We start from the raw sequence: 26,311 nt of genomic DNA, 5'->3' as shown, positions 1-26,311 counted from the left end.
CCAGACTGCTAGGTCCCAGCAAGACCCAGTAAATGGCACGATAAATTGCCAGAAGCTGCTCAAACATCAGGAGTCCTTTGCAAACTCTTTGTGTGCCCTCGCTCGTGGGCTCACATAGGCATTCAGAAATTGTAGAAATTGCCTGTGAAACCCACAGAGTGAGTTTGGGTTGGATGATAGGCTGCCCAGACAATAGCAAGAGCTCTTTGCTCTGTGAATGGATTAAATCTCAATGAAAGCAGAAGAGATTACATACTAGTTAACCTAAATTTAAAGACAATTCAAGGGAGATGCATGCCCCAGTTCCCATGGCTCCCCGGCAAATTAAGTCAATGAGGCATATGAAATCTAAAACGGCAGACCACAAATATAAAGGCTTAGTCCACCGCATAGCCAACAAGCGAGGCCAGGCCTTTGCCAATCTCAGTCCCTTGCCCATTTGCCCATCACAAGTGCAGAGCGCCCCACAAGAACAGGTCAAGGGGGAGATGTTACAATGCTATAAAACCCCAAACTCAGTCCAACTGTGGTTTTTTGTAGCAGAAGCTAGTGGCAAGCGTTTGGAAAAGGTTGGAGAGAAGAAGCCTGGAAAGAGAAGGTGGAGTATGGAAATGAGAAAAAGGTGGGACAATAGAAAAGTTGGGAAATGATGTGGGGGAAGATGGTTGTAGAAGTAATTGAGGTTTGTCAATGCTATGAAGGGGTGGAAATAAACATTGAGAAGGTTAGTCACCATCAGAATTAGGAAGGACGAATTGAGGAGGTACTTCTGAAAGAAGAAATTAAGGCAAAGCTTGTGGAAGGAGAAATTTAAGAAGAGCAATATCAAGAGGAGCCGGTGGAGAGGGAAGAGGCAAAGTCTAAGGAGGCTCATCAACTTCAGGAGAAGGGAGTAAAGAACAGCAAAGGGGAAGATGGGAAACAAGTGGTGGCAGTAGATGAAAAGAAGGCAGAAGTGGGTGCATATCAAGAGAAGGTGGTAAAAGAAAAGTAGAACATTGGTGAAGGCAAGGAAGGTGTTGGGGAAGAACAGAAGCAAGTAGAGCAATAGCATAGGAAGGTTTGAGGAGGCTGGTTGGGCCCAAGTCAGGAGGTACAGAAAATATCCTAATCAAAAAGGGGACAGACACACAGTGGGAAGGGATACTAAAGTGTGGTGCAGCATCAAGAAGGCCCAGGACCAGAAAGGCATCCATGAGGGGAGACACTCAAGCTTTGGTAAATCGACAACCTTGCTTGGGTCACTGGGAAAGATGAGGCATGTACAGGCTCCTTGCCTCTATCAAAGGCAGACACTCCTGCAAGAACACTTCCAGGTTTCAGGAAAAACTCTCGTCTATGTGAACACTGGATCACTGAAGACGGAACCAGGAATTGAAGCCAACCCTCAAACTGGAGATTAGCAGAGAAGAAATGGGTGCTGAAAACCTTTAAGCTGAAAAAAGGGAGATAGAAATATGGTGTGGGGGCTCCTCGTATCCAAGACTACGGAGAGGGGCAAAGGAAGATGGAATCTTGAATTTGACGAATGGGTGACGGGTGTGGGAAACCCAAGAAAACAGACTAAGTTGGCCAAGTGGATCGAGCAACAAGAACACCGAAAAGGACACAAATCTCTCCACCTTCCGCACCCACCCCCACTTATAAAAAGTCAGGGATAATTGGGGCAGTAAGAGCCAGGTTCTTGAGTTAGTGATCTCTAAACTTTTCCTTATTTTGGTTACTTTTACCATCCTGTGGTATATCCTGTAATGCATCATTTTATTCCTCAGAGATCCAGTCTGGGTCTGCTTTCTGATCCACTCACATAAAATGGGCCCTGGTAACTTTAGAGCAGATTGAACTGCAACGCTAGCTCAGGGGCAGAGACATGGCTTTAGCCCCAGACAACACAAGAGAGAATACTGCCATTTAAGGGGTACACGTGCATGCCCTGGTCTCGGACAGAGCACCATGTGCTTACCCATTATAGGACAAGAAAATCCAGCACTGACCATGCTAAGGACCGGAAGAGAGAAGTTGTCTGCAAAAAAAGGAAATGTTATGGTTGGATTTTGTAAACTCACACGAGTCAGCAGTTTCCACTGCTTCTGTGCTATACATTGCTGGAGGTGAGATGTCAAAACTAACAATTAAGGCTCACTAAAAAGAATTCTGATCTTGGGAGACTGAAAGTAAAGGTAAATCATAAAGGGCACAGTAATGGAAGTGGTGCTCAAGACCCAGTCACACCAAAAGCCGAAAAAGGGCAGTCAGGTTGTGAGAAACGTAACATATGTAGTTCATGGTTCTAGCACAGTCAAAAGTGGAAACCTGGAGTGTAGTTTGAAAATCATCCACCCAAGCACACCAGACAGGAAAATACTATTAAGCTGCAAACCACAAGATGCATCTCTTGCTCAGTCTCCTGCTAACAGTGGCTTGTGGATGGTTGTGCTTTCACCTACCTACAAACGGGAGTGACACTAAAGGGGTAAAATGCATCTCATTTCAGAAAAGGGTACATGAACCTTTAAAAAGGGTCTACCGTTTTGACTCCAACTCAACAGAACTCAATGTTTGACCTAGAAAGCATGAAGGTCTAATCCAGTTCTTCTGGTATTCCAGCTTGTGCCCACAAGCACTTTACTTGGCAAGCAACCTTACTAGCTTTATGCAGAGATTCACTAACTTAGTCTATGCAGCATCAAACATGTTGCCTAACTGTCTCTTGCAAACAGTTGTGAAAAAGTATACACTTTGGTCTCATAAGTCAATTTTAGACACCTCTACTATTTCTCTCGTACAGAGAATGCCCTAACATTTCTCAGAAGGAAGTGACTGCTTAAAGGAGGGATTAGCTTTCTCGTACGGCCACATTTGGGCTGTTGGTGAAAGATTGGCGGCAGCAGTTACGTGAATATATTGTATTGTGGAATACAGGCTGTCAACAGTATGGCCAAGCTAAGCAGAGGATATGCTTTTTGGGTTGTTCTGTAGGAGAGGAATTCGCCGACGGGCCCATTGGTCAGCACTCACCCTCTAGAACTTGTAAGACAAGATAGCTGCACCATGTGAGGACAGGGGGTGCAGGATTCACTTACTCCGACACAACTCAATAACGAGGACTCAGTTTGGCAAAGGGATGTCCGTTTAATGATACATACACCAAACAGGGAAACAAATGGGAATCAGCTGTAGTGCGATCACCTGTCTCGCTCCGACTTCTTCGAACCTCAGTTGAACAACAATTTTTATAGGCAATACTTGTCATCATTGACATCTAACTCTACAAAACTCGTCATGCAATCTAATTGGTTAAGAAAGGTAACTTAAGTATAGGTCCTATATCTGTATAGGATAATAGGACATTCGGATTGGATAACTCTTATCGGGTGGGCGTCTACGCCCATCCCACTACATCACACGTAATTGACGTCACCAAGTACGACGTCTCATTGGCTCTACTACCTATAGGACTCCAGATAACTTGGTCCATTGTGATTGAGCAGGTTACACCCCTAGACATAAATCCCCATTTTAATTAGCAGCATGCAGAATGGACACCCAAGGGCATGGTGTACCAAGTTTCACCCTGCCTCCCTTCTATCAATCAGTATTTTAGGGCTATGTGTCAATTAGTTGGCTGGGTTTGGCCTCGGAACTGTAGCCTCTTATCGGGAAAAGTTATGGCATCCTGGGTTCTGGATGCCATCAGGCGATGGTAACTCTCCGCGCCTGGCTGGTCACGTGTCTGTTCACCATGAATTTGCTTCAGCTTCCAGCTCTTATTGTATTTAATTCTGCTTCGGCCCTGCCACCTGCCTGGGCCTCTCTTATCTTGACCTTCACGGGCGAGCTGGTATGCTCCGAAGTTTGGTTCTTGCGAGCCGACACTCTCCTCCCCTTCTCTGGGCGACCTCGATTTCCCAGGCATGAGCCGTTCTCTGTTGAGTTGCGATTCCGCTCTTCCTCTCTGTTCAGGCTGAGTTGCGAAATTTGGCCTGTCAGGCCTCCGGCAGCCTAGGCCCATTTCTTCTTTACAAAATGGAGTCGCACTTGTATCATGTGCCTTATTGAGGTAGATATATGGTTGGCGCTTGCCACTCTATTTTCTACTAAGCATTTGCAAGCAGTATCGGTTTCTTAGCATCTTGCGTTCCAAACCTATTTACACAAGTTTGATAGGACGGTCGTTCTCATCATGTCTAGTAACACGTTTCCTTGTTGTCAGTATCGTCTCCTTCCTGTGCTCATTATATCGAGTTGTATAACAGCTTGTTCTGACGTCTCATTTTCAATAGTTGACTCTGCTTACTCACGAGCTGGGTCGGGCCATGGTAATTTCCATTGGCCCTCCATTAAGGCTCTTGGGGTTTCTTCGTGGACTGTATGTAGGTTCTCCTCATTTCGTATCATGAGCTGATATGGCTGTCTGATAGGGTACCGTGCTGCCCAGGGTTGTCTGTTTATGGGCGCTTCGACAGGTACGGATCTTCTTACGTACACTGGCCAGAGTCCCAGTGCAACTCTCTGTTGGTTCATTTGCTCTTCATACGTCACGTACCTTGGCGAGTACCTTCCTGGTAGCTCGAAATAAGGGGCAGCGGTGCAGGTCATGTCTGGAACCTCCTTTACAGGTGTTCCTTTGTCGCAGCTTCTGTAGTACTGCACCACAGTAGAATGCTTCTTTACATTATTTACTTAGCAGTCTTCTGAAGAAAAGGTGGCATGGCCTTTATCTAAAGAATTGATGGTATACCACCCACTCTTTAAAAAAGGTACCCCACAGTGGCATGTGCATGTTTGTGCATGAACTTAAGTTGGAGGACTGTCTGCATGCTGGTATAGTTTAGGCTATATATGGTGGGGGCCTAAACTACTTCATGTACCCTGAGCTGGAAGAAGTGCACTTCCCCCCCCTCATGTGCTGAAGTGGATTATGGAAGGCAAGAAAAATAGATTGAGACAGGGACGTTATGCTGCTCCCCTGCACCATAACATTCACTAAGGATAACAGCACAGTGGATGCAAACGACCTGACAAACATGAGGTGAGTCACTCCTAGGAATAGGGCTGCTGGCCCAGGCTTTTTCTGTGAGAGAAAACACTGAGCCAGCATTAACTAACCTAAGGTGCTGCTGTGTACCTGCACTGAATGGTAGGCTTCTGTGCCTTAAGATGGCTGTTGCACTTGAAGCAAAAGGTCAATGTGAGCAGAAGTTGTGTGGGATCAAAGGCAGGGGTTCATTTCCCATGATGGCACCAGTATCAGGTGCACACTTTGGACGATGTGGAGGTGCTCGTTCTCATGGCTGAGGGATTCTTGTGCAAACACAGTGGTTCCTCCTCCTGGCTAAAAGCAAGAAATAACACGCTTTAGATGCTTTGCAGCATATAATTCCTTCGAAGACAGAGTTATTGGACTGAAGAAATTCTCTTTCTAAGCACTTAAAAAGCAGCATTGGGATTGATCTGGCAATGACGAATGGGTCAAATTTAACCCCGGACCTTTCTACAGATAGCAGAAAATGGAGGCGAAGGTTACAGTATTGGAGAATAATATGAAGACCATGAATGCTAGGAAGGAAGCAAACGAGAGTGCAATGAACTTCCCTGCCTGGTTCCAAGGACCGCCAAGGCAGGGACTCACATGGCTGGGTGCCACACAAAGCCAGTAGATGTTGGGCGCAGGAGTGGTATAGGGAAGATCCCTGGATCAACCTCCCATGGTTCCCATCACATGGCAAAAGACAATTGCAATGCATGATTGCAAGCTAGTTGGAGGGGTGGTCTTTCTCGTCCCCCAAACCTCTAGTAAGACAATGTAGGACAGTGGATAAGACAACACTTCACAACTTACCAAAACCTCTCTCGAAGCAGACCTAAAATGTACAAGCTGATAAATCCACCTGTGCCCCTAACTGGATTTAGTTTAATTGGATCAAGCGTTAGTAGCTCTGCCCCTATTAAAGACCATAGGTGTCACCCTTTACTGAGAGTGGTTAACAGGAAGGAGATTGTGAAAACTCAGAGGGCCCAAAAGGCCAGCATGGGTTAAAAGAACAAGAGGCTTGTGTTTGGCAGTGGCTGGAGACAGGCGAGATATTGAGGAAACTGGCTAGAGAGACGCGATGGTTGGAGAAGTGGCAGCAGAGGAGAGAAGGAGATGGTGGTGACAGAAGGAGAGGCACGTTAAGAGGAGGTAATAACAAGGGGAGTGAGTCACCAGGAGGTGGTTAAATTTTACAATGCAGGAGGAAGTTGTCAAACTAAAAGGGAAGAAGAGGGCAAATCGGGGATGTTAGTGGGAGAGGAGTTGGTAATATCAGGTGAAGAGGCTGATCCGAAGAACATGGTGAAAGAAAAATCACAAGGCAGAGGTGCTAGGGAAGGTGGTGCAAAGGCGGTGTGAATTGTAACATTGAGGGGAGAATGGATGAAACCAGAGGAAATAAATCCCAGAGAAGCAGAAGGGTTGGAGGTGGCAAAAGCTAGCAGAGAAGGTGGAATAGATCAGTTGGTGACGACATGAGGAGGGAAGAGAACAGAGTAATTATCAGGAGGTGAAGGAGGACTTGAAGAGTCAATATCGGGGAGCAAAGGAAGGGCCAACGAGAAGACTGAAAACAGCTTCTCAAATGCCATATTAGGCAGGTTCTGGTGGACTTGGTGGCCCTAGGCAGGACCAAACTGTGGGCAGAGGAGCAAGACTAAGCCAGGAAGACTACTCTAAGATCTGAGGCGAGTGAGGAAGAACCAGGAGGAATTCCAGACAGAGCAGAAAACCAGGGAACCCCTTTGTCTCTTTCCCTGCTACCGCTGACCAGTCTGCTTGAATGACTTCATACCCAAGTGAGTCTTTGTATGTAGGACCCAGGGGAAAGTCTGCATCTAGATCAAGTACAAAAGAAGTTTCGATCATTCTAAAGTCTCCAATGATCAAGAGAGGGGTGACAAAACCTTGTCAGAACTGTAAGAACTGTGTCAGCAATCCAGAGGCTATGTGGGCCTAGCAACCAGAGAATACTGGAAAGGATATTGTTGGGGTGACAGGAAGGGGTATCTTGGGGAGAAGGGACCAGACTTAATTCAGGAGAATAACTATCCAGACCCATGTTCTGTTATTTGTGAAGATCCAGTTTACATTTACCAAGGGGCAACAATACAAGTTGCAAGCTATTAGCCAGCCCTAAAATAGCCATTTGTCATCTCAATTCTATACATGCGCATAGCACACCAGTACAAACTCGCTAAGAGTATAAAATCACTAGTCAATAGCTAGTGGCGAGTGCATATTTTGCACCCTGCATTTAAGTTGACCTTTCTTTTAACACCCAAAATAAAGATACCATAATTTAACGTATGGTTTTGGCCTGCTACTTGGTCCCAGTCAACCCCATAACAGGAGGTACACAAGATGGTCGGAAGAATTTTATTTGCTGCCCTTGCTTGGACTGTGATCGTAGCTTCACTGCGACTACTTTCTGCATACATGCCAACCCTCCTGATTTAGGTGGGGACACTCATGATTTTTCTATGATAAAATTGGGCTTTTTTTTTACCTTTTCCTTCCTAAATAATTCTAAGCCCAAGGCAATCCGATGGGACAATTCAGTTCTCCCACATTCGGTGGCAGAATATACCTACCATGTGCTCCAAAATGTTGGCATATATGTTTCTGCTGCCTTCAGCAATTGCATCAGTGTGTGCTTCTTCTACGAGTGGGAAACAGACTGGACGTTGGTTTGTGTACTCTTGACCATACTCCGATTGCTTAGTGCGCATACAGTGTTTTTGGCAACAGGCATGTGAACATAATGATGACCAAAGCACTGCAAGCACTCTCCCTCACAGTAGGTTCTGTGCCTCAGTCCCCACCCAGCCTCAGGTACACCGGAGGGGGTAATTATCTAACTGAGGATAGTACAAGTAACAGAAGAATGGCATAACCCACCACGTGTGCATGACCACTGACAAATCGTGGGATTCGGTCACTTCTCCCCAAAGGGGGGAGCTTCTTCAGAGAATAGGGAGGTAAGCCTGATACACAACATTCCTCCTAGGGGTGGCGGAAATCACGATCTCACAAGGAGCGAGTCCTGCCCCCCTCTCCCTCCCCTTGGGGATAAGGACTTGCGTTCCAAAAGGGAACTCTTTTAATTTCATTCAAGAGACTGATAAAGAAAGATCTAGAACCTCCTACAATTGTTATTGCAGTACCTCAGCTGAAGATAAAGATCTATTTGGTACTGAGACTAGTAAATACCCAAGAGTAAGAAAGAGTGAAGACTTGTCTGACACAGATGAGGAAGCCCAATTGAGTTAGGACAAGCTTCACAAAAACACAAAGGAAGGACCATTGTGGAAGCCACAGTGTGGCCTCATAAAAGTGGTAGGAGCAAAGCCAAGATGGAGAGAGACCTGGGAATTTCAAATGGGTCAGAGGGAGACAGCCACTGAACTCCCTAATGTCCAGCAGTACGGAGTAACAGGTGTACAAGGAAGTCTGTGTCAGGAAAGCCAACCAAGAGGCTCCAGAGCGAATAAACTTCTCAGGAGAGACTTGCACGGAAGAGGTGGAGGCGGAGGACAGAGAGAGAGAGGAAACAACTCTCTGTGCCAATGCCATCTGCCTAGTGGTATGCTGAGCAATACCAGAAAGAAAAACTGAAAGTAAAGTTTACCCGACATATGGTAACATTGAACAAGCGAAAGGGATTAATGCCTAGAGCTAAAAACACAGTACAGGAAGTACGCTGAGTCATACTGGAACGCAAACTGAGTAGAAGTCCAGAAGCCATCCTGCAAAGAAGTAGTGACGCATCGGAGAGAAAAGTAAGTGATATAATCTTGAAACCAGGAAATTAACAGGAAGAGCAGGAGACACGGGGAGAGGGTCAGCTGTAATGAGTGGCTATACTCTAGTTGGCAAATTAGTAGGAACAGTGAGACCAACTACCGGACCTCTCCTACTCATCCCAGTAGTATTGTAAACCGTAAAAGTGAGAACAGCTATTGGACTCACGCTTCTCATCACAGTAGTATTGAATTCCCTCAGAAAAGTCAATCTAAACCCTGGATACATTATATTGATCGCACAGAATAAGTCCAGAAACAAGGAGACCTAAGAATTAGTCTCATAGAAGAAGCAGCACAAAGAAAAACGGTTTTCTGATGGGAACAAAAACATAGAAGATGGTGGGAGTCAATAGCCCTGCAAGGATAGTGTAAGGAAACACTGAGGGACACAAAACAGGATGTAGAAAAGTCCATTAAGAGAAATTAATTAACTGGTGAAGAAGATAGCAGATCACTATTTGAAAATTCCATATTGAAAGGGATATTTCATTGGGAAGTCATCTTTCCACACCAGGAGAACCGAGTCATTCTCCTGGTCCTTAGTTGTTTAGTCTTAGTGGCATGGTCAGAACAGGTTACTTTTGTACTGAGGACGGATCCTTATTTGTATTTTCGCACTGATGACTAGCACCCTAGTTTTAGTTCTGTTAGGAAAGGCAACCCTTAGGTTAGGGAAAGTTAGGCCTTTTCTCTTTAATTAGAAAAAATACAAATCTAGAATGGCAAACTCTAATCCATCTCATCCTTCTGAACCGCCACCTTGCTCTTTATCCTCAAATTTACAATTGGTTCTTCCATCCACTGTCAGATTTAAATGGTGCACAACCATAGGTGTTGTTCACACCGAAATGGAGCCTTCTCATCATGATTTAAGTGCGTTTTGGGCACATCTGTGGATTTGTCTGTAGACGCAAGTGTACCAGATGGTATTCGTCCAGTAGATCAAAATATTGGACACCTTTGGAAGAGCTTTTGAGTACTTAACTGCTAAACTACATGAATAAGGTGCTTCCTAATGTACCATGAGATCGGAATTGCATCTACCACAAGGGTCCAAAGAAACCCATTTAGGGTCCAGACAGGATGCTTTTTAGAGACCATATCCCCTTGTGCACGATCATGACACAGAAGTATTCCCTCCAAGACAAAGTCTGCTTTAGAACAGCTTAAAGCAGGCTTCATTGTTAAAGGGATATTGCTAAGGCTCTTGCGCTCATGCTCCAGGCGATGTAACTATGCATGCACCATACTCTCGTTGCAGAGTTAGCCACATGGTGGCCTTGAGCCAGTCTTAAACAAGGGTGAAGAAACAGGACAAAATCGACAAATGGAATAACCGTAAGCACAGAAAGATGGCACCTTCCTTGACTGCAAGTGGTTTAGGATTGGACACCTTTAAACCTAAGAGCACACATCACCTTGTTCTTTGGAATGGGTGTCCTCACCCCGGGTGGTGGTGTATAGGAGCCTTTGAATTCCCGGGGTTCCTGACAAAGACATGCGATCCAAGCTGAAACCTGAATGCCCCAGGACCTCTTTGAAGGGCCAAGTGGCTTACACCAGAAATTGAGCTGCATATTCTAACATTCATTTCCAAAGTGCATGAAAGGCTGAGATTGTTTATTGAAGTCCTGAGACAAAAAACTACTTTTGGGTGCATCATCAAAAGTAATGGACCTCACTGAATCTGCCAGGGGCATGGGAGAGTGGTCAGATTCAACCATTGTTGCGGGCTGTGCACAAAGGTCAGTCTGTTTAGTGTCAAATGCAAAGGGCACCATTTCTGCAGAACACCACAAGAGTATGCTGGTGAAAATGGACTTCAAATTAGGCAAACTAGCTTCATTTGAACGTGGTCCTGACAATGACTGCCTCCTGTTTGGGGATTGTTTTGCTAAGCAACTTTGTAAATGTGTTCAGACATATCCAGAGTCTTCCAATTCAGAGTAGTTTGGTGGGTTATCAGAGTACACTGGCTGCTGCTTCCCTATTTCTCTACGGTGGGAGAGGCAACTACTCCTATTGAGATTCCCAACAGCAAGTGTCAGTCTTATCAACCAGGGGTAGATGAGGATGTGTTCTTAGATGGAGAAACTCCTGATAACCAGCTATCAATGCAGGTGGTTGCGTTCCCTTCACACTCCACTGCAGACAGAGGTCAGATAGCCATGTTTGTTGCAAACTAGGGGTGGACATCGGACGATGCCTCTCAAGGGTTTCTGAAGAAATATTTTTAATTCATAGAAAAGGAAAGGTTTCTGTCCAGTCATAAACCTGGAAGAGTTCAACAATTAGATTGTTTACCGCCATATGAAGGTGAAAATTATGCACCTGCTTTAGACATGGTAGAAACAAATTGCCTAGTGCAACTCGATTTCAAAGATGCGTACCACAGTCCCAATTTCTGGACCATATGGGAGATTCCTCTAGTATGACTAGAGAAGTTGATTCTGGGCGTTTTCATGCCTACCATTTCGATTATCTTCTGCCCCTTGGTGCTTGATGAATAAATAAAAGGCAACTGTGGCCATCTTTCAGAGCCAAAGGTTTTTGATGATCACATACTTGGAAGACACAATATTCAAGCCTCAGGATGCCCAACTTCTGTCAGAGCAGAACCAGATAACATTCCTTGCTGCAGTGCAATAGAAATATGGACTGAAAGAAATAGCCCTATAATCGCAAGCTCCAAGACTGCTATTAATTGCCAAAAGAAAGAAGCATTTAGGCCACATTGGATTGCCTCTGTGTTCAAACTCATGAATACAAATCGTTCCATGCAAGATCTTGTGCAGTAGCACCTGGCATGTTTAAAGTGCCCGATGGAATTACCAAGAATGATCTCTGACCCACAGAATATGGCAAAGTACTACTTTACTATCAGCTCATTAAAGTAGGGCAATCTGGCCAACAACGATTTGTCTCACACACCATCCCCCCTCTACTCCCAAGGATTCATACCTCAATTTGCATCAGCTTTGACGTCACCCTAAGTGGCAAACTGCAAAACCTATTGAAGGGATGGATTGTTTAAGGGAACATATGTAAGTGTTAGAGTCATCATTGGGTGCCACTGATCTAGTAGGCTACCTCTGAATATGTAGAATACATATTATAGCAGAATAACAGCAGCGGATTGGCTTTTGCAACATTGAATTCCACACTGCTCTATATACCCTTATGAGTGGTTGGCATTTTCTCACCACCTTGGACTTTCGTCTCGTTAGCAGCACATAAGCTAAATGAAACTCTGGTGCAGATAACGTGACTACTACCAACTTCCCCAATTAGTCCATCATCTCTCATGGGTCCAGTCCCAAGCTCAGGCTTTTTCTTTGTAGTTGACCTTGAGGACTGTTCTCTGCGCTGGGACTTTCAAGGGAGTGTAGGTACACTATTATCTTCATCTGGAGCTTCATGAATAGACATTGTTTTCGCATTCTGAATCACGTATGAGAAAACCACGATTTTTCCCCATTTCAACCTTTTATTTAGTGATATTTAATTCAATTAGGCTGGGTGTCATTACTTCTCTTGGCTCTGGAGACTTGGTTGATCTTCACATAGGCTTTCTGCATCCTTGATTGTCCAATACTTAACCTCTGCAAGGGCCTTCTTCTTTACTTAATGTAAGAGAAAAATGTCTTGGGTATACGGCTTATCTTCTTAACTTCATTTGTGCCTTGCAATTATTCCTTAATGTGGCATCCTTGATCCCAGGTCAATACATGTTCCTCATTCATCACAAAGCCGTTTTTCCAAGATCTCCTGACTCTCCAGCCCTGGTCTGTCTCTGAGGTATCTTGATTAGCTTCAACACGAGTCTAGCGTCCATCATGGCCGCTTTGGTTGCATTATATTTTCTTTTGCAGCAAGCTTCTATATGTCCCCTCTAGATTGCATTTCTGCATGTGTACATTCACTTCGTCTCTTCTCACTTATTTCTCTGGTGTATGATTTCTTTGTAATCAATTACATGTTTCTCTTGTTACCTCAGTTGCATTTTTATTCTTTAATTATTTGCATATTGTTTCAGTGTGTCTTTGTAGCTTCTCTTCACGACATTACTTTGCAGCTGTCTGATTTCTTTTATAGCTCTTCAAAGTTCAGTGTTTGTTGCTAATCTCCAACTACCCTTTCAGTTTGAGGGTACATTTGATATGGTTGTCTGCGTGCATATAGTATCTCATACAGTCGATGAGATATTGGAATAATACCTGGTGTCATGCACAGTGTTTTCCTATCCTTCATACAATAGATCAAAGGTGAAGGGGTGGGTTCTGTCAATGGCGTACACAACTGCTCCTCTGCAATCTCCCCGATGGTTTTAAGCTTCACACTCCTAGATGTCTTTGGAGAACTAATTTACATTGGTCGATGGGCTCTGTATTTAAATTAAGGTCAAGAGTGAGAAATGTCTCTGCCTAACCTGCCAAGGCTTAAGCACCCTCTTCTTCAGCCCCCACAAACCACCACCGCCACCAGCACTCTGGAATGCCTAAAACCTCTTCACTGGTCATCTTCAACTTTAGGCAGAGACCCCTGTATCAAAAACGAAATCTGGAAGTGGGTAAGAGTATGTAAAAAATGCATAGTGTAAACGGAGAGGGTCTGAACGTGAATGTGGCCCGTATTCGGTTAAAGGGAAATCAACATGTCTAGGAAGGGTACTGTTTCAAACCAGAAGACAATTTTCTAAAAGGGATAAGGAGGATTTTTGCTTAATGATATAAAGTTCGATACCATCCACACAATGGGTGATGTAGATTAAATTCTTTACTTAAAACGCTGGCAATATCAATCTGCGGTCTAACAGGTGAAACTGGGTACATACTTGGAATAGCCCACCCAAATGGAGCAGAGGTGATGCGCATGATGATTCAATTTTTTAACTTAAATCTTTAAATTAGGAAAGAAGAGAATGTACCCAGTACATCACCCCTGTTACAGTTGATCAGGAGAATGTGCTTCATCCAATTTGTTCTCAAATGGGAATCTTAAAATTAAAAGTACACTTGCAGGGTTGTCTCAGTGCTCAGGCTGATAGGAGTAACGGTGAAATGGTAATCAGTGCAAAGATGATCATCTCATCAGGATCACAGAGTCACAAGGTTCCTGTGATGATGCAATGGCGAACCAATTACTCTCATAGGCGTGTTATGGGAAATGGAATTTCTAGTACAAAAGTACATTCAAAACGCGTATTTAACAAATCCAGGCTGGTAAATGGACCTTGTTATAAATGTTAACACAAAAAACAGACTGAATTTATCCTGTAATTTAATCTCATAGAAATGCTCCAGGGAACTCTATGCACATTGATCTACAATTTTTATCACATACAAACTAAACACAAACCAATGTCATACCATGTTAGGCCACACCTTTTACATGGAGAAAAAAAAACAAAGGTTTTCCTCACCCAAATTGGTCAATAAAAATGAATAACTGAAGAACAATTTGATTTTGCCCGATGCAAATAGTTTGCAGGGTAGATCTGGCAATGTCAATCCAATCAACTCCTATTTCGCACAATTTCTTCTGCCTCACCTGAGTTTGAGGAATTGGGCCGTAGAGAGTTGTTGGAAGCAGTACTAGTGATGAAGCTTGGACGTGGAAGGAACAGTGAGTATGGTTTTTCTTCTTCAGCCTCAGAGGCAGATCCATCATCGTCGTCGTCCTCTTCCTCATCTTGATCGCCTTCTGCCAGTGAGCTCTCAGAGGGGTATTCAAACATGGTTTGAATGCTGGTTTCATTGAAGGAAATCTTCATCTGCATGGAAGAAGAGAAGTGCAATTAAGATTTGTTTTATTATTATTATGTTACATAAACAGCTTTTAACAATAGGAAAATAATTTAAATCCACAGTAAAAAAGTTAGCAGCAGGAATAAAACATCTTAATGGCCAACATAGACAATCAAGCAAAATTCATAGTAACTGTCCCAGAGGCGGGAGGTTTTCCAAAATGCAGACAACCTTTTTCCAAAAAATAGTAACAGACATAATACAAAGTTTGTGGTTCCCCCCTATAATTAATTCCCAAAGTGCCTCATTTGTTACCCACATACCCATCACTTTCAAGGTTTTAACAGTTTGTTTTCAGTTTGAGGTAATCCCATGCCAAAGTGTTACCCACAAACTGCTCAATGTACTGCAGGGGAGAATCCTGAGTAAGAATGTACTCAGTAAAAAGACTGCTATTCGACCTAGTTGCCAGGTGCGCAGTATACTGTTCCCAAAAGCAAGCATAGACAACATCTCGCACAGCAACCTTAAACCGGGAGTATGACCAACTCAAGGAAATATGGTTGTATACGAATTGTTCGTTTTACAACTGTTCGAATTACAATGGACCTTTTCACAATTGACCGAATTGTGAAGGTCATTTGTAACATATATGTGGGGGGAAACCAACCACCCAACGCCAAACCCCCCAACCCAAAACTCATATTATATATATATATATATATATATATATATATAGTCAATTGTGACCCTTTAAATTCGGTCAATTGTTCATTCGAACAATTGTAAACAAACAATTTGGGTAATACCGGAAATACCAGGGCCCAATGCCATCCATCTCTTGGCCTTAGGTAATACAGTGCAAAGCACTACCCTGCAGGTAAGAAGATTTAATTAGGACGCCATTGAAGAAGGTGGAATTCAAAGGACCAACCTCAGCGTTAGCGAGATGCCAAAAGGAATTCAGTAAAGATAGCTGCTGTCTCGCCATACAAGAAAAGATGCCAAACTCGAGGAAGATAATCTGAATCAGGGCACGTGTACGGAGATGAAACAGCCTTTTCAGAAGAAGAGATTCAAGTTTAGCCACTCCAACTTTATTGCCAGGGTGCCAGCCTTCAGCCCCATGGATACGGATGGGGCTGATCTTGGCGAAATACAACTACGCCAGAATTCCAAGTGAATATCCTCCTCTGGTACAGGCCAGTTTTCCCAGTGACCCAATAACCTGCGAACACCTGAACTTAACGTGGACTAGATGTAAAAGGCCACATAAGCAGTTGTCAAAAACTATTCCCAGGTATTTATACTCCTTTACTATCTAAAGTCTGACCCCCTACATATGCCAAGGCACAATGATGTTTTAGCGACCTAGGGGATGAATTACCAGGACCTTGGTTTTTTAAATATTGACCAATAGGTCCAGAGAGTCCGAGGAACTTTTCAAAGAATCAAGGGATGGCTGCAGACCAGCGGGAGTAAGGTCAAGCAAGATATCATCTGAAAATCCCAGCTATTGTAAGGGGGAAATGCCCAATTTGGGTAGAATAGATATGGAACTTACCAGAGCAGGGCCCATGTCTGCGAGATATAAAATAAACAGAAGTGGGGCAAGCAAAAATGCAGCCCTGTTTCAGGCCACGGGATGTCGGGATCCATGAAGTAGTGGTGCCAGATTGATCTAGTCTAAGTTTGATCCTAGTCTCAGAATGTAGGAGGATGCTCATAGACAGAAGGCCAGCAGGGATATTCCATGCTGTTATGATTAACAGTGTCAAAGGCTGTGCTGCAATCCGGTCTGATTGAAGAGAATAAGCTTGATCTCAGTGGCTCAGGACCATAGGCCGTTAAGGAGCATGCGGGTAAATATTTTGTAAAAGGCGTTAAGCATCGTGAGAAGGCGATAGTTTCCAGGATCAGAGTGGGCGCCCCTTTTCCAGATCAGTACAAAGATACTGCCTCTCGACAACGGGTGAACTGCCTATCCAGCGGAAGAGGCACTTCAGTGTGGATGTCCAGCTATCGGGTTAATTCTTAACAACATTGCTGCAGATGCCATCAGGGCCAGGTGCTTGCGAAGGGTTACTGCAGTTGATGATCCTCAAAATGTCTGCTGGAGAAGGCTTGTACTGCCATATACCCAAATGGAAGCCAGTCGCATTAGTCGAGGCTCCTGCACCCAGTGTTTTTGTGACATGATCGACCCAGGCGGTTTCAGGTGCACCCATGAGGTCACGCTCGAAGTGGTCACCATTGACCATCTTCCAAAATTGGCATGAATCCTTGGCAAGGGCTACATTCACCAAGCTGCACCAGCGTAGACACTCCTGGGCATATCTGCGCTGCTTCAGCCATGACTGATACAATTGTTTTTCTTTATTCAGTCATGCTGCACGTGCACTAGGCACAAGTGCATTCCCTTGATATCGTGAAGTTCCCTGAACACAGCTTTCTTCCTAGAAACAACAATTCCATCATATGGGTATGGATGTGATTGTGGGAGAAGTGTGGGTCTCCTGTTCTTAGAAGCTTTCCTAAGGAAAGTAGCAGTGACAAAGGATGAGATGGCTTCACCATAATCCCGTATCACCCCAGGAGCACAGTACCTGCACATGTAGAATGTTCGACAAAAGAAGCCAGCACAACTCGCAGGTGGGCAGATGCTACATCCAATCTACGTTTGTTCCACGATAGGCGGTTAATGAAGGATTAACCCTTAAAACCCCAGTAGGCTCAGCAGTAGGAGTTGGCTCAAAGAAATTTCAAGAGAGGAGTGGTCACTCATGGCAAGGAAAAATGGACATATCCACCACCAGGCTAGAAACGTTGCCCATAAAATCATAATCCAGAATACTACTGGAATTAGAACCAAAGCGGGTGCATTTTAGTGGGCAATCCAATAAGGTAGCACCATTCATCATGGTAAAACCAAAAGAATAGAGTAGTGTAGCCCACTCCAAACCCCTCCTGCATGAGTGGGAAAGCAAACCATCATCAACAGGAGAGGACAACAGTTGCACATAGCAGGGTCAATCAAGTTGCACATAGCAGGGTCAATCAAGTTGCACATAGCAGGTATCCGTGAGTTAAAGTCCCCACAGATGATGCAAGGTGGGGGCAAGATGTCAATCCATCAATTAATGTCTCAATTTCAGATATTACCAAACCATGGGGTTGCCTATGAGGGGGGCCATAAAGATTGATAACGACCTCCCTACTTCCTCCTCTCAAACGACACAGTGATCCCAGCCATTAAAATATTGGGAGAAGAAGTTGGGCATTCCGCCAAACTATAGAAGCTCTTTGCACCCAGAAGCAAGCCACCCTTTGGGCGGCCAAGTGGGCCCTGAACAACCGGTTTGTAGATAAAATGACACCCATCCACCACAACCGGTTCAGTCAGCCATGTTTCCTGAAGGGCCATCAGCGAATACCAGTGCAATTCATCAAAGAGGCCACCTGCTTCAAATAGATGTGAAAATATCTGAGTGTTCCAACTAATGAGCTGCACCGGACTAGGAAAACCCAGAACTAGAGGTCCATTGCCGCTCTTTGTGAAGCCAACGTGGACAGCCATGCCCAATGGCTCTCCTCCCCCATTCGAGCCACCCCATTCCCTACCTCAGATGGCAAGCTAGGGGCCGAGATGTATATACGCAGGGGCGGGCATGGTAACAGGAGAGCCCTCATTTGACGCCACTGGTCGACATCTTCTGCCATACCGGGAATCAATTGAGGTGCATTCATAGCCTAGCCGATTAAAGGAGGCTGAAAGCTCTAGCATGAAGCCCATGGTTTCCCCAGAAAAAAAAGAAAGACCACAGCAGTTGCTTTCGAGGAAAATTCGTAGAGATAGACAATTGTAATATCACTGCTCCATATAAATCGAAGCAGGATAATACAGTGGAAAAGATTAAGCAACCGGGAGCGGTTTAAAAATTGCCCATTTGCCTCAACAAAAATGCACTGCATTAAAACAGCCTTGGCATCAATTGTACGGGGCGAGCTACTATACACATCTCCATGAGAATGGGCTAACGAATCTCGTGTACAAGATTCAAGGCCCTTCTCATGAGTAACGGCTGGAGGAACCACAGGAAACACATCAGAATCAAAACCACCATAAGCCTGTGCAGAAGAATTTACAATAACCTTGGCCACCACATTAGATGTTGATACTGCAGCAGATGCAACAATACTAGTTTCCATGACTGCCAGTGGTTTAACAAGCATGGGGTTAGACAATAAGTCAGTATTGGCGCAACTAGTCAGAGCATTGAAGTGCAGTGTGGTATGTTATTCGGATTGTTCCAAGTAATCGTGTTCAATTGAGAATAACCCCTTATTGGTATCCTCAGAAAACACAGTTGGTTGAGCATGCAGTCCGTCCAGAAGCCACATTATGCAAATCAATACGCTGGGGAGGATTAAAGATTGAATAAAGAGCAACAGGGTTTTCCTCCTGCGAAGTGATGGGAGTCCTGATGGCCCTAGCAACCACCGTGACTGTTCTCTTGTTTTTGTCTGCGAAGGGTTTGTACATGGATGCTTAAGTAGCAGACCTTTGAGTCGCTTCTCCTGTTGTGTTCTTTGGACCACATCAAGAGAAGATAAAGCAGTGCAAAGACCCCCCAGAGACATGCGCCAGGGATATGCAGGGTACAGGCAAATGTATACAACAAGAAGCGGAGGAAGGTACAGATAATAAGGCCCGAGACTCAGTCCAATAAGATTCATGCCGGTTCAAGACCATAGTCAGCCCCTCCACTGTGGCAATGTTTTAGAAAGCTTAGGGCCTGCACATCTAGTTTAGCATCAATTACATTACATTTGGAGGAGAGGTCAGATCTCAAAGGCTCTAAAACATTAAACATGACCATCAAACTGTTGCTATCTTGGACAGAGTCAGTAGAAGCAATAGAAGAAAGTGATGCAGGCGGTGGATACCTATTATTTCTGCACACAGGGACAGGGTGCAAGTCGCCAGTGTTGGAAAAAAGAGTGCCATTAAGATCAAACAGCACAAGACCAGCTAGATTTGACTATGGATGATACAGCTGCTGAAGGACACCTTTGTGGTCCTAAAGAAGCACATCCAAGTATCTCGAAAATCCATTTCTGCTCGCCTCCTCCCCTCCCCTGGGAAAAGAGAAAAGCAATCTGCACGTATTATTTCAATGGCTCTTCATTGAAATCTAGATACTAGCACCCCTCAGGAAATTCATGAGTTGGCTCCCTGAAGAGGGCTGCTGCAAGGGTGTATGCCATCCATAATCTGCTGCCTCCCTTGCAGGGCACTCGAGTCTGCCCTCTATGAAATGCCCAGCACACATCTGGACGGTCAATTATTGGTCCCCCTGAGAGAGGGGAGATTCCCTTGCCACAGGTTACCCAAATGGATCATATGCAAGGGAGTTGGGGGACCCCCACCAGCCTTTGCATGGGAATCGCTCCCATGAAAAGGATGCATCTACTACCCCTGCACCACCAGCAGACAATTCTACCACTGCGTTCTGGAACACTAAAGGGTTTACTGGCATTTGCATGCACTGTCCATTTCACAAAATTGGGACAATGCATGTTAGACCCGGCATTTTGCCTTGAAATGCTGGTCACACAAGCACCACATTTGAAGATCACCAACGCAGAGACAATGCATAATATAGGGTGATGAACCACTTACGTGGTTTATCAAATGCCAAAAATAACAATTTGCATCATTGTCATGTTACACAACTTTTGAAAACATAACTAGACTGCAGCGAAATTCTCTATTCCATAACTCTTCGCTTCATTCAGTAAGCCAACTATACATTACTGTGAATAGGGATTAGCCCCAAAATTTAAAAGACCACATTTTCAGGTTTGTTTGCCAGCCCTGCAAAGTGACAAATGTTCTAATGCCAAGAAGTGCAGTTTGCAATAAAATAAATGCCACACATTGTGACGTTGCCATCGTGCATTTTCAGGGAGATAACACTAGTGATCAGTGTATTCCCCGGGAGGAGATCGCTTGCATTCTAATAATGGGACATTCTGAATCATGTTAGTTGATACCTAAAACTAATGTGAACCTCTTGGCTCGGTACCAACAAAACGTATAGCACACGTTAAAAGCCGAGTCCAAAGAAAGGTGAAGGAAAATCAGCAGTAATCTTCTGCTTGTAACATGGCTCCTTGTGAACAACGTTGCCTGAATTTAGCCTTTCTGTAGGCGGTTGTTTGTTGTCTTTGTACGAAATGGGGGTGTTCTCCCTCCTCCTACACATCCAGCGTATTATTTTTTTGTTTAACCCAGTTGCTCTTGCTCCTTTAAGCAATCTTTTCTAGGTTTCCTTTATTCAGTCAACTTTATTCACAAAGCTTTTTTCATATGCTTCCTCGCATTTTCAGAGGCGGGTACCCACCAGCATGGTTTTGGTTTAGACAAGGTTTCTCTACAGATGACCAGTGTCGTTGGCTACTTTTTCTCATGCAGTGGCCCTTTGCAACCGAAATGACTCGAGCAGTTTGTGTCAAATGCAGCCTTGCGTTTTAAGTCAATATTTTACGAGTGGCTAACCATCGACTGAGTTACATCAGGTAACAGTTATGAAAGTGCCTCGCTTCAAGCAGATATCGAACCATGGAGAGCCGAGGCCTCATTTGATCCCTTATCGAAATGAAGCATTGTATTTATAGCAACGTTTACTGACTTATGAAGTTCAACATCTGACAAACGTTGAAACCATCTTCTCCAACGCCGGGTCTACTCTCAACATTAACATCCAGCTGCTTTGTACCAGTTCAGGTTACTTCACAATAAATGGAGGAGATCCACGCCCTTGAAACGTCTGCTGACAAGGGGCCAGGCAATGAAATATTCTAGAATGTTTAACAAATCAGATTTATTTTTGTTTGGAAAAATGTAGAACTCACCAACGTGCAGTAGAACCACATTGACATCCTCACCCTCCTTGTCCGAGTGTTGTGGGGAAACAGCAGAAAAGTAATGTGCAGTACCCCCCAACCCCCCTTCACCACCCATTCATATGCTTTCCACAACAGCCCCTTCCTAAGAAACTGGATAGGACCATTCGACATGGTCCATTTCTTAGGATCCCTCATTGAAGCTTCTCTGTGTTGAGCATTATTTCTGCAGATATGGACGATGTTTGATGGGGTAACACATCTTCAGTTTATTTTGGAAAAGCAGCATTTACAGGAATAAAACATCGTACTTGATCACTATTGTATTAGATAATGTGTGTTCCCATATACCATTTCAGGCTCGAGTCTACCAGCTTCAAAGCATGTAATAATAGGTGATATTACCGAATATAAGGACACTCCATTTATCGACCGCTGAACGATGAGTGGCTGGGACGCTGATGTGGGATTCTACTTGAGAAATGCAGGCTGGCCCCTTGATAGAGGCAAGCACATAAGTCGTGAGCTTTCCACCCTGATGCCAAAAATAATTGTTGTGTCTTTCCATTTCATCGAACAGGGACAATGGTTTGAATATACCTGCAATCCTGGGACACTGTGTGCAGATCAGGACAATCCAACCATTCATGCTCCTCATCTCTGAAGAACATGACCCTGAACATAACGTCAAAGTCCTCTACAACACTGGATCAAGTGCAGCTCTTTGGGAAATATAACACTAGCAGTACTCGTCCTATGGGCAAGGTCTGTCGTGACATTCAAGGGGTGTCACTGCGAGACAGATAAGAGAAATTCAGAAAGTGCTAGTGAACATCAGAGTTTCGTTTTATTGCATTGTGGGGCCAAGATCGATTAACCATCTTTTTTATTGTCTGAATCTGGCCTGTTATGATAAAAGTCGTCATAACGCGCCTGTACACAAGTGTTTCTAGACGCGACAAGACAAGGAAGGGAAGACAGAAGTAGAACAAACCACCAATCTTACTAGGCATTGTGTCATTCAGATCGCTCAAGTGTGGGTGGGAGGGAGGGGGAGAAGTGCAAGGGAGGCAGGGGAGATGGGAGAGTGCAATGGAACATGTAAGTGCTGCCAGGGAGGTGGCTCATAAGTGCAGGGAGTCAGAGGACTGTAGGGTTGCAGATATAGTCCCTAGGTGGTTGGGAGACCCGGAGGCAGTGCAAAGGCAACTGGTCGTGCAGGAGCATGGTCCCGTAAGTTCAGTGGGTGGCCAGGTAACCAGTTTGCGCAGCAGACGGGGGCATGAGCAAGGGAGAGGGACTGAGAAAGCGGAAGCGAAAAGGCGGTATTGAGTTGCTTTTGGAACCATATGTGGTCCTGCTCAAGTTTGAAAGAGACAGGGAGGCTGTTCCAGTTGGAGGCCCCAGTCAAGGACAGAGCTACCCCCTCACTCTCTCCCTGGCGAAGCATCTGACCCTCAGAGAGTTGGAGGTGGATGAGCGGAGGGCTCGAGAAGTAAGATGCTTAGGAAGAGAACGTTGGATGCAGTGTGGTCCCTGGCCCCAGAAAGGATTGTGGACGATGCAGAGGGTCTTGAACTTGATCCTTGCAGCCAATGGAGAGATTTCAGGGCTGCAGTGATGCCTGGGCTTGGGGCCAAGGACAAGTCTCACAGTCTTGTTCTGGATTAGTTGTAAAGGGGAAGAGTAGGAGGCAAGCAGATTTAGAAAGAGGCTGTTGCAGTAGTCCAGCCTAGAGAGAAGCAGGGTTCTGGAAACAATGTGCTTCTGGGGGAAAGTGAGAAAAGGAAGAATGCCTCTGAGGAGGTGCAGCTGATAATGTGACTTCTTAGAGACATGAGAGATGTGAGGAGAGAAGGAGACGGTGGAGTCGAAGATAACACCAAGGTTCTTAGCCTCACAGGAAGGTACAAGTAGAGGGTCCAGGCTGAAAGCCAGAGAGAGAGGGAAGGTGGGAGCAGGTATCTCAATGAGAAGGAGCTCAGTCTTACTGGCATTAAGGCAGAGATTGTTGGAGGCACACTGTTCCTGAATTGCGGACAGTCGGTATGAAGAAGGAGCAGCAGGGGCTGAGGGGAGCCTGAGGGAGAGCTGGGTGCCATCCGCATAGCACTGAAAGTTAGACCAGTAGGTAGAGATGCAGTGGGCCAAAGGTTGATTAAGTCATTTGCCAGGAGGGAGTCCGGCCAATGATCAAAATAAAGAGTTGATGAGCAAAAGCAAAAAGCTGTTTCTTGGTAACAGTCATAATACTGGAGCTAGCTCTGGAGAAGTAGGAATTTATAGATGGCATACAGAAACTCACCGCTCAATAAATACCTTAACAATAATAATACAGCAAATGAACTTTCACTAAAGGAGGTAAACTATTTTTGTATCCATCACCTTTTCAAAATGTCACACAGAAATTCAAATAAATATCACATGGGTATATTTCTACGCAACCAGTTGCCAGAGGGAGAAAATAAGCTCCTGGAAGAATGTGTGTCAAGCTAACTAGGCTCTTTCAAGCAACGTGTAGGAGCTAAATAGCACCCATCAACTTCGATCATTGAGGTGGCATGTATATCGTGTGTCTCCTAGAGACCAAAGACTAACTGCATGGTTGGAGTTATATGCTGCCTGTAGCCCAACTCACAGTAATGGCAGCTAAAAAGGTTTCAATCTTACTTTATTTACTATGGGGTTTCTTAACAGCCATATTTAGGCAGTAATATAGGGAAGAACAATCAAACACGTTTTAAAAACACACACAAATAAAAACAGATTGGTCTATCTTTGTACGTAATAGAAGCATAATCAGAAGTACAAATTATGTGGTCAACAAATGACAGATTAAGAAATCGTCCTGAGAAGCACTGAAGGAACATTTGACAAATAAGAGCAGAACCCTAGAATCCAGTGTTCAAACCTAGGAACTTAAAATACAAGTTGAGAATTCAGTGCTCAAACCTTGGGGTGAGGAACATAATGAATAGAAATGTTTTCAGAGAATTCCTAAAGATGGTAAGGGAAGGAGCCAGCCTTCACTCCATGGAGAGATGGACCCAAATTCTTGATGCACAGCCAGAGAAGGGTTGCGAGAGAATGAAAATTTAGGAACTCGAGAAGTAGAATTTCTTCGCTTCACAGGGCTGTAAAACCACCTGAGATTGTGAATTTAACTGCTTGGTATTCTGGATTATTGAAGTGTATGACCTTATAGGTGATGGACAGTTTTCAAGATGCAGCATGCTTTGATAGGGACCCACTGTAAGGCAATAAGAGTCGGGCAGATGTGTGTGTCTGAGGAAAGCCAATACATATATATATATATATATCTTGCTTTGCATTTTGAATTGCTTTCATAGAGTCTCTCCTAATGGCTAGAGCTTGAATAACAACACAAACGTCTGGGGCAGGGGAGAAGTATTTGACACGTTTTATCAGACCAGCTAGTCTTGAGCACCTTCACTGCACTGGTTATGTAGGAGTCTGTGAAAGCAACTGTCAACAATGTTGGGCGGGCTCCCCAAAAGGCATTATAAAGGGAAGGCAGGTCTGACTGGAGAATTAAGAAATGGGTGACAGTACAAGTAAAAATTAAATTTTCAATGTGTTGGGTTGAAGGTAGTTAGTTATGTGAACCATTATTTAATTATTTTTAGACCTTCTGTAAGATTGTTCTGTTGGCAATTTGAGATAGTGTAGATTGATGGACCTTCATTCATGTTAGGAGGATGAGCTCACCCTTATGTTCAACGTATAAAGCTTGATGTTTTGTTCATGGATGTATCCACACTGATGGCTATGCATTCATCGACTTTTTTCTATTCTTAAACTTTACATTCGTGTGAGTAATATGCTTCCCCTTTGGTTGGTAAGATAAACCAAAGCAAATACCTTTTGAAATTCCACTTAAGTGACAGACACCCTTTAGGTACAGTCCATTCTCATCTAAAGATATTAACGCAACAATTGAAAGGAGTCTGTCCAAAGTATGTCTTTTTGCCTGGATAAACAATCTATTCCTGTGACTGAACCAGACTCTGCCCTTACAGCAGTTAATGCTAATTCAATAAGGCTATTAATATCTTTGCTGCACTAAAATAGTTCACTCCTTCGAAGACCAGTAATTATTATTCACTGAAAGGCTCTCCATATATTGTTTCTTTGTTCATATTTTATAATATAAATTGCAGACTAGCTTGGATCCCAGTGCCAAAAGGACGGTTAATCCAGTCTCCTGTGCTATGAAACATCAATGTATAATGGCAAGAAAACCTACTTTTTGAAACAAAATAAAATTAGCATCCCAGTCGACCGAAGAAATATATTGTATAATTCTATAATCCCCTCACAACATGTATACAACTAAGTGCTTTGGCTTTTCTCTGTGAAAATCACAACTTTTTGTGAGTTCTTGTGAGCTCAGCCTACCCATTGGGGTTTCTGGACACACCTGTCTCAGTATCTGTCAGTCACCACTTCAGAGGTTGAGAGTTTTGCGAGGAAACGCAAGCCCTCTGGATCCTTATCCTTCAAAATCGCTTAGGATGGTTTGTGCTATGATAAAAGCTCCCTTTCCTCCGGAGTGCCACCCAAGTGAAATAAAATCGGTTGCACGCCCCCTCCCCGCCACCCCCCTACTGAACATCTCAACTCTTGATCCTTTAAGCCTCAGCATTTTCATCTTCTCTCTTAGCTCCCTTCTTCAGTCAAGATTCTTAAGCAGGTGGTGGATAAACAACTTCCAGAAACTGCAGAGTCATTGAACCTTAGCCATGAGATTCGAGCAGGATTTTGCGCTGGCATGCGGACACAGTCCATATTTG

The 26,311-nt window shown here is 44.2% G+C and overlaps 1 protein-coding gene across 1 annotated transcript in view; it reads right to left on the bottom strand.

Moving 5' to 3' along the window:
* TPRN (taperin) overlaps nt 1–26,311 on the bottom strand; it is a 293,974-nt gene that overhangs the window by 62,885 nt on the left and 204,778 nt on the right. The window contains exon 2 of the mRNA XM_069609851.1: nt 14,392–14,614. Coding sequence (XP_069465952.1) covers nt 14,392–14,614 — 223 coding nt within the window. The remainder of the gene's footprint in view (nt 1–14,391; nt 14,615–26,311) is intronic.

This window comes from Ambystoma mexicanum, chromosome 8, assembly GCF_040938575.1.
Source record: "Ambystoma mexicanum isolate Mex_15411 chromosome 8, UKY_AmexF1_1, whole genome shotgun sequence".
In the NCBI taxonomy this organism is placed as follows: domain Eukaryota; kingdom Metazoa; phylum Chordata; class Amphibia; order Caudata; family Ambystomatidae; genus Ambystoma; species Ambystoma mexicanum.
Note: the sequence above shows the minus strand (reverse complement) of the source record. Positions and strands in the feature narration are given on the sequence as shown.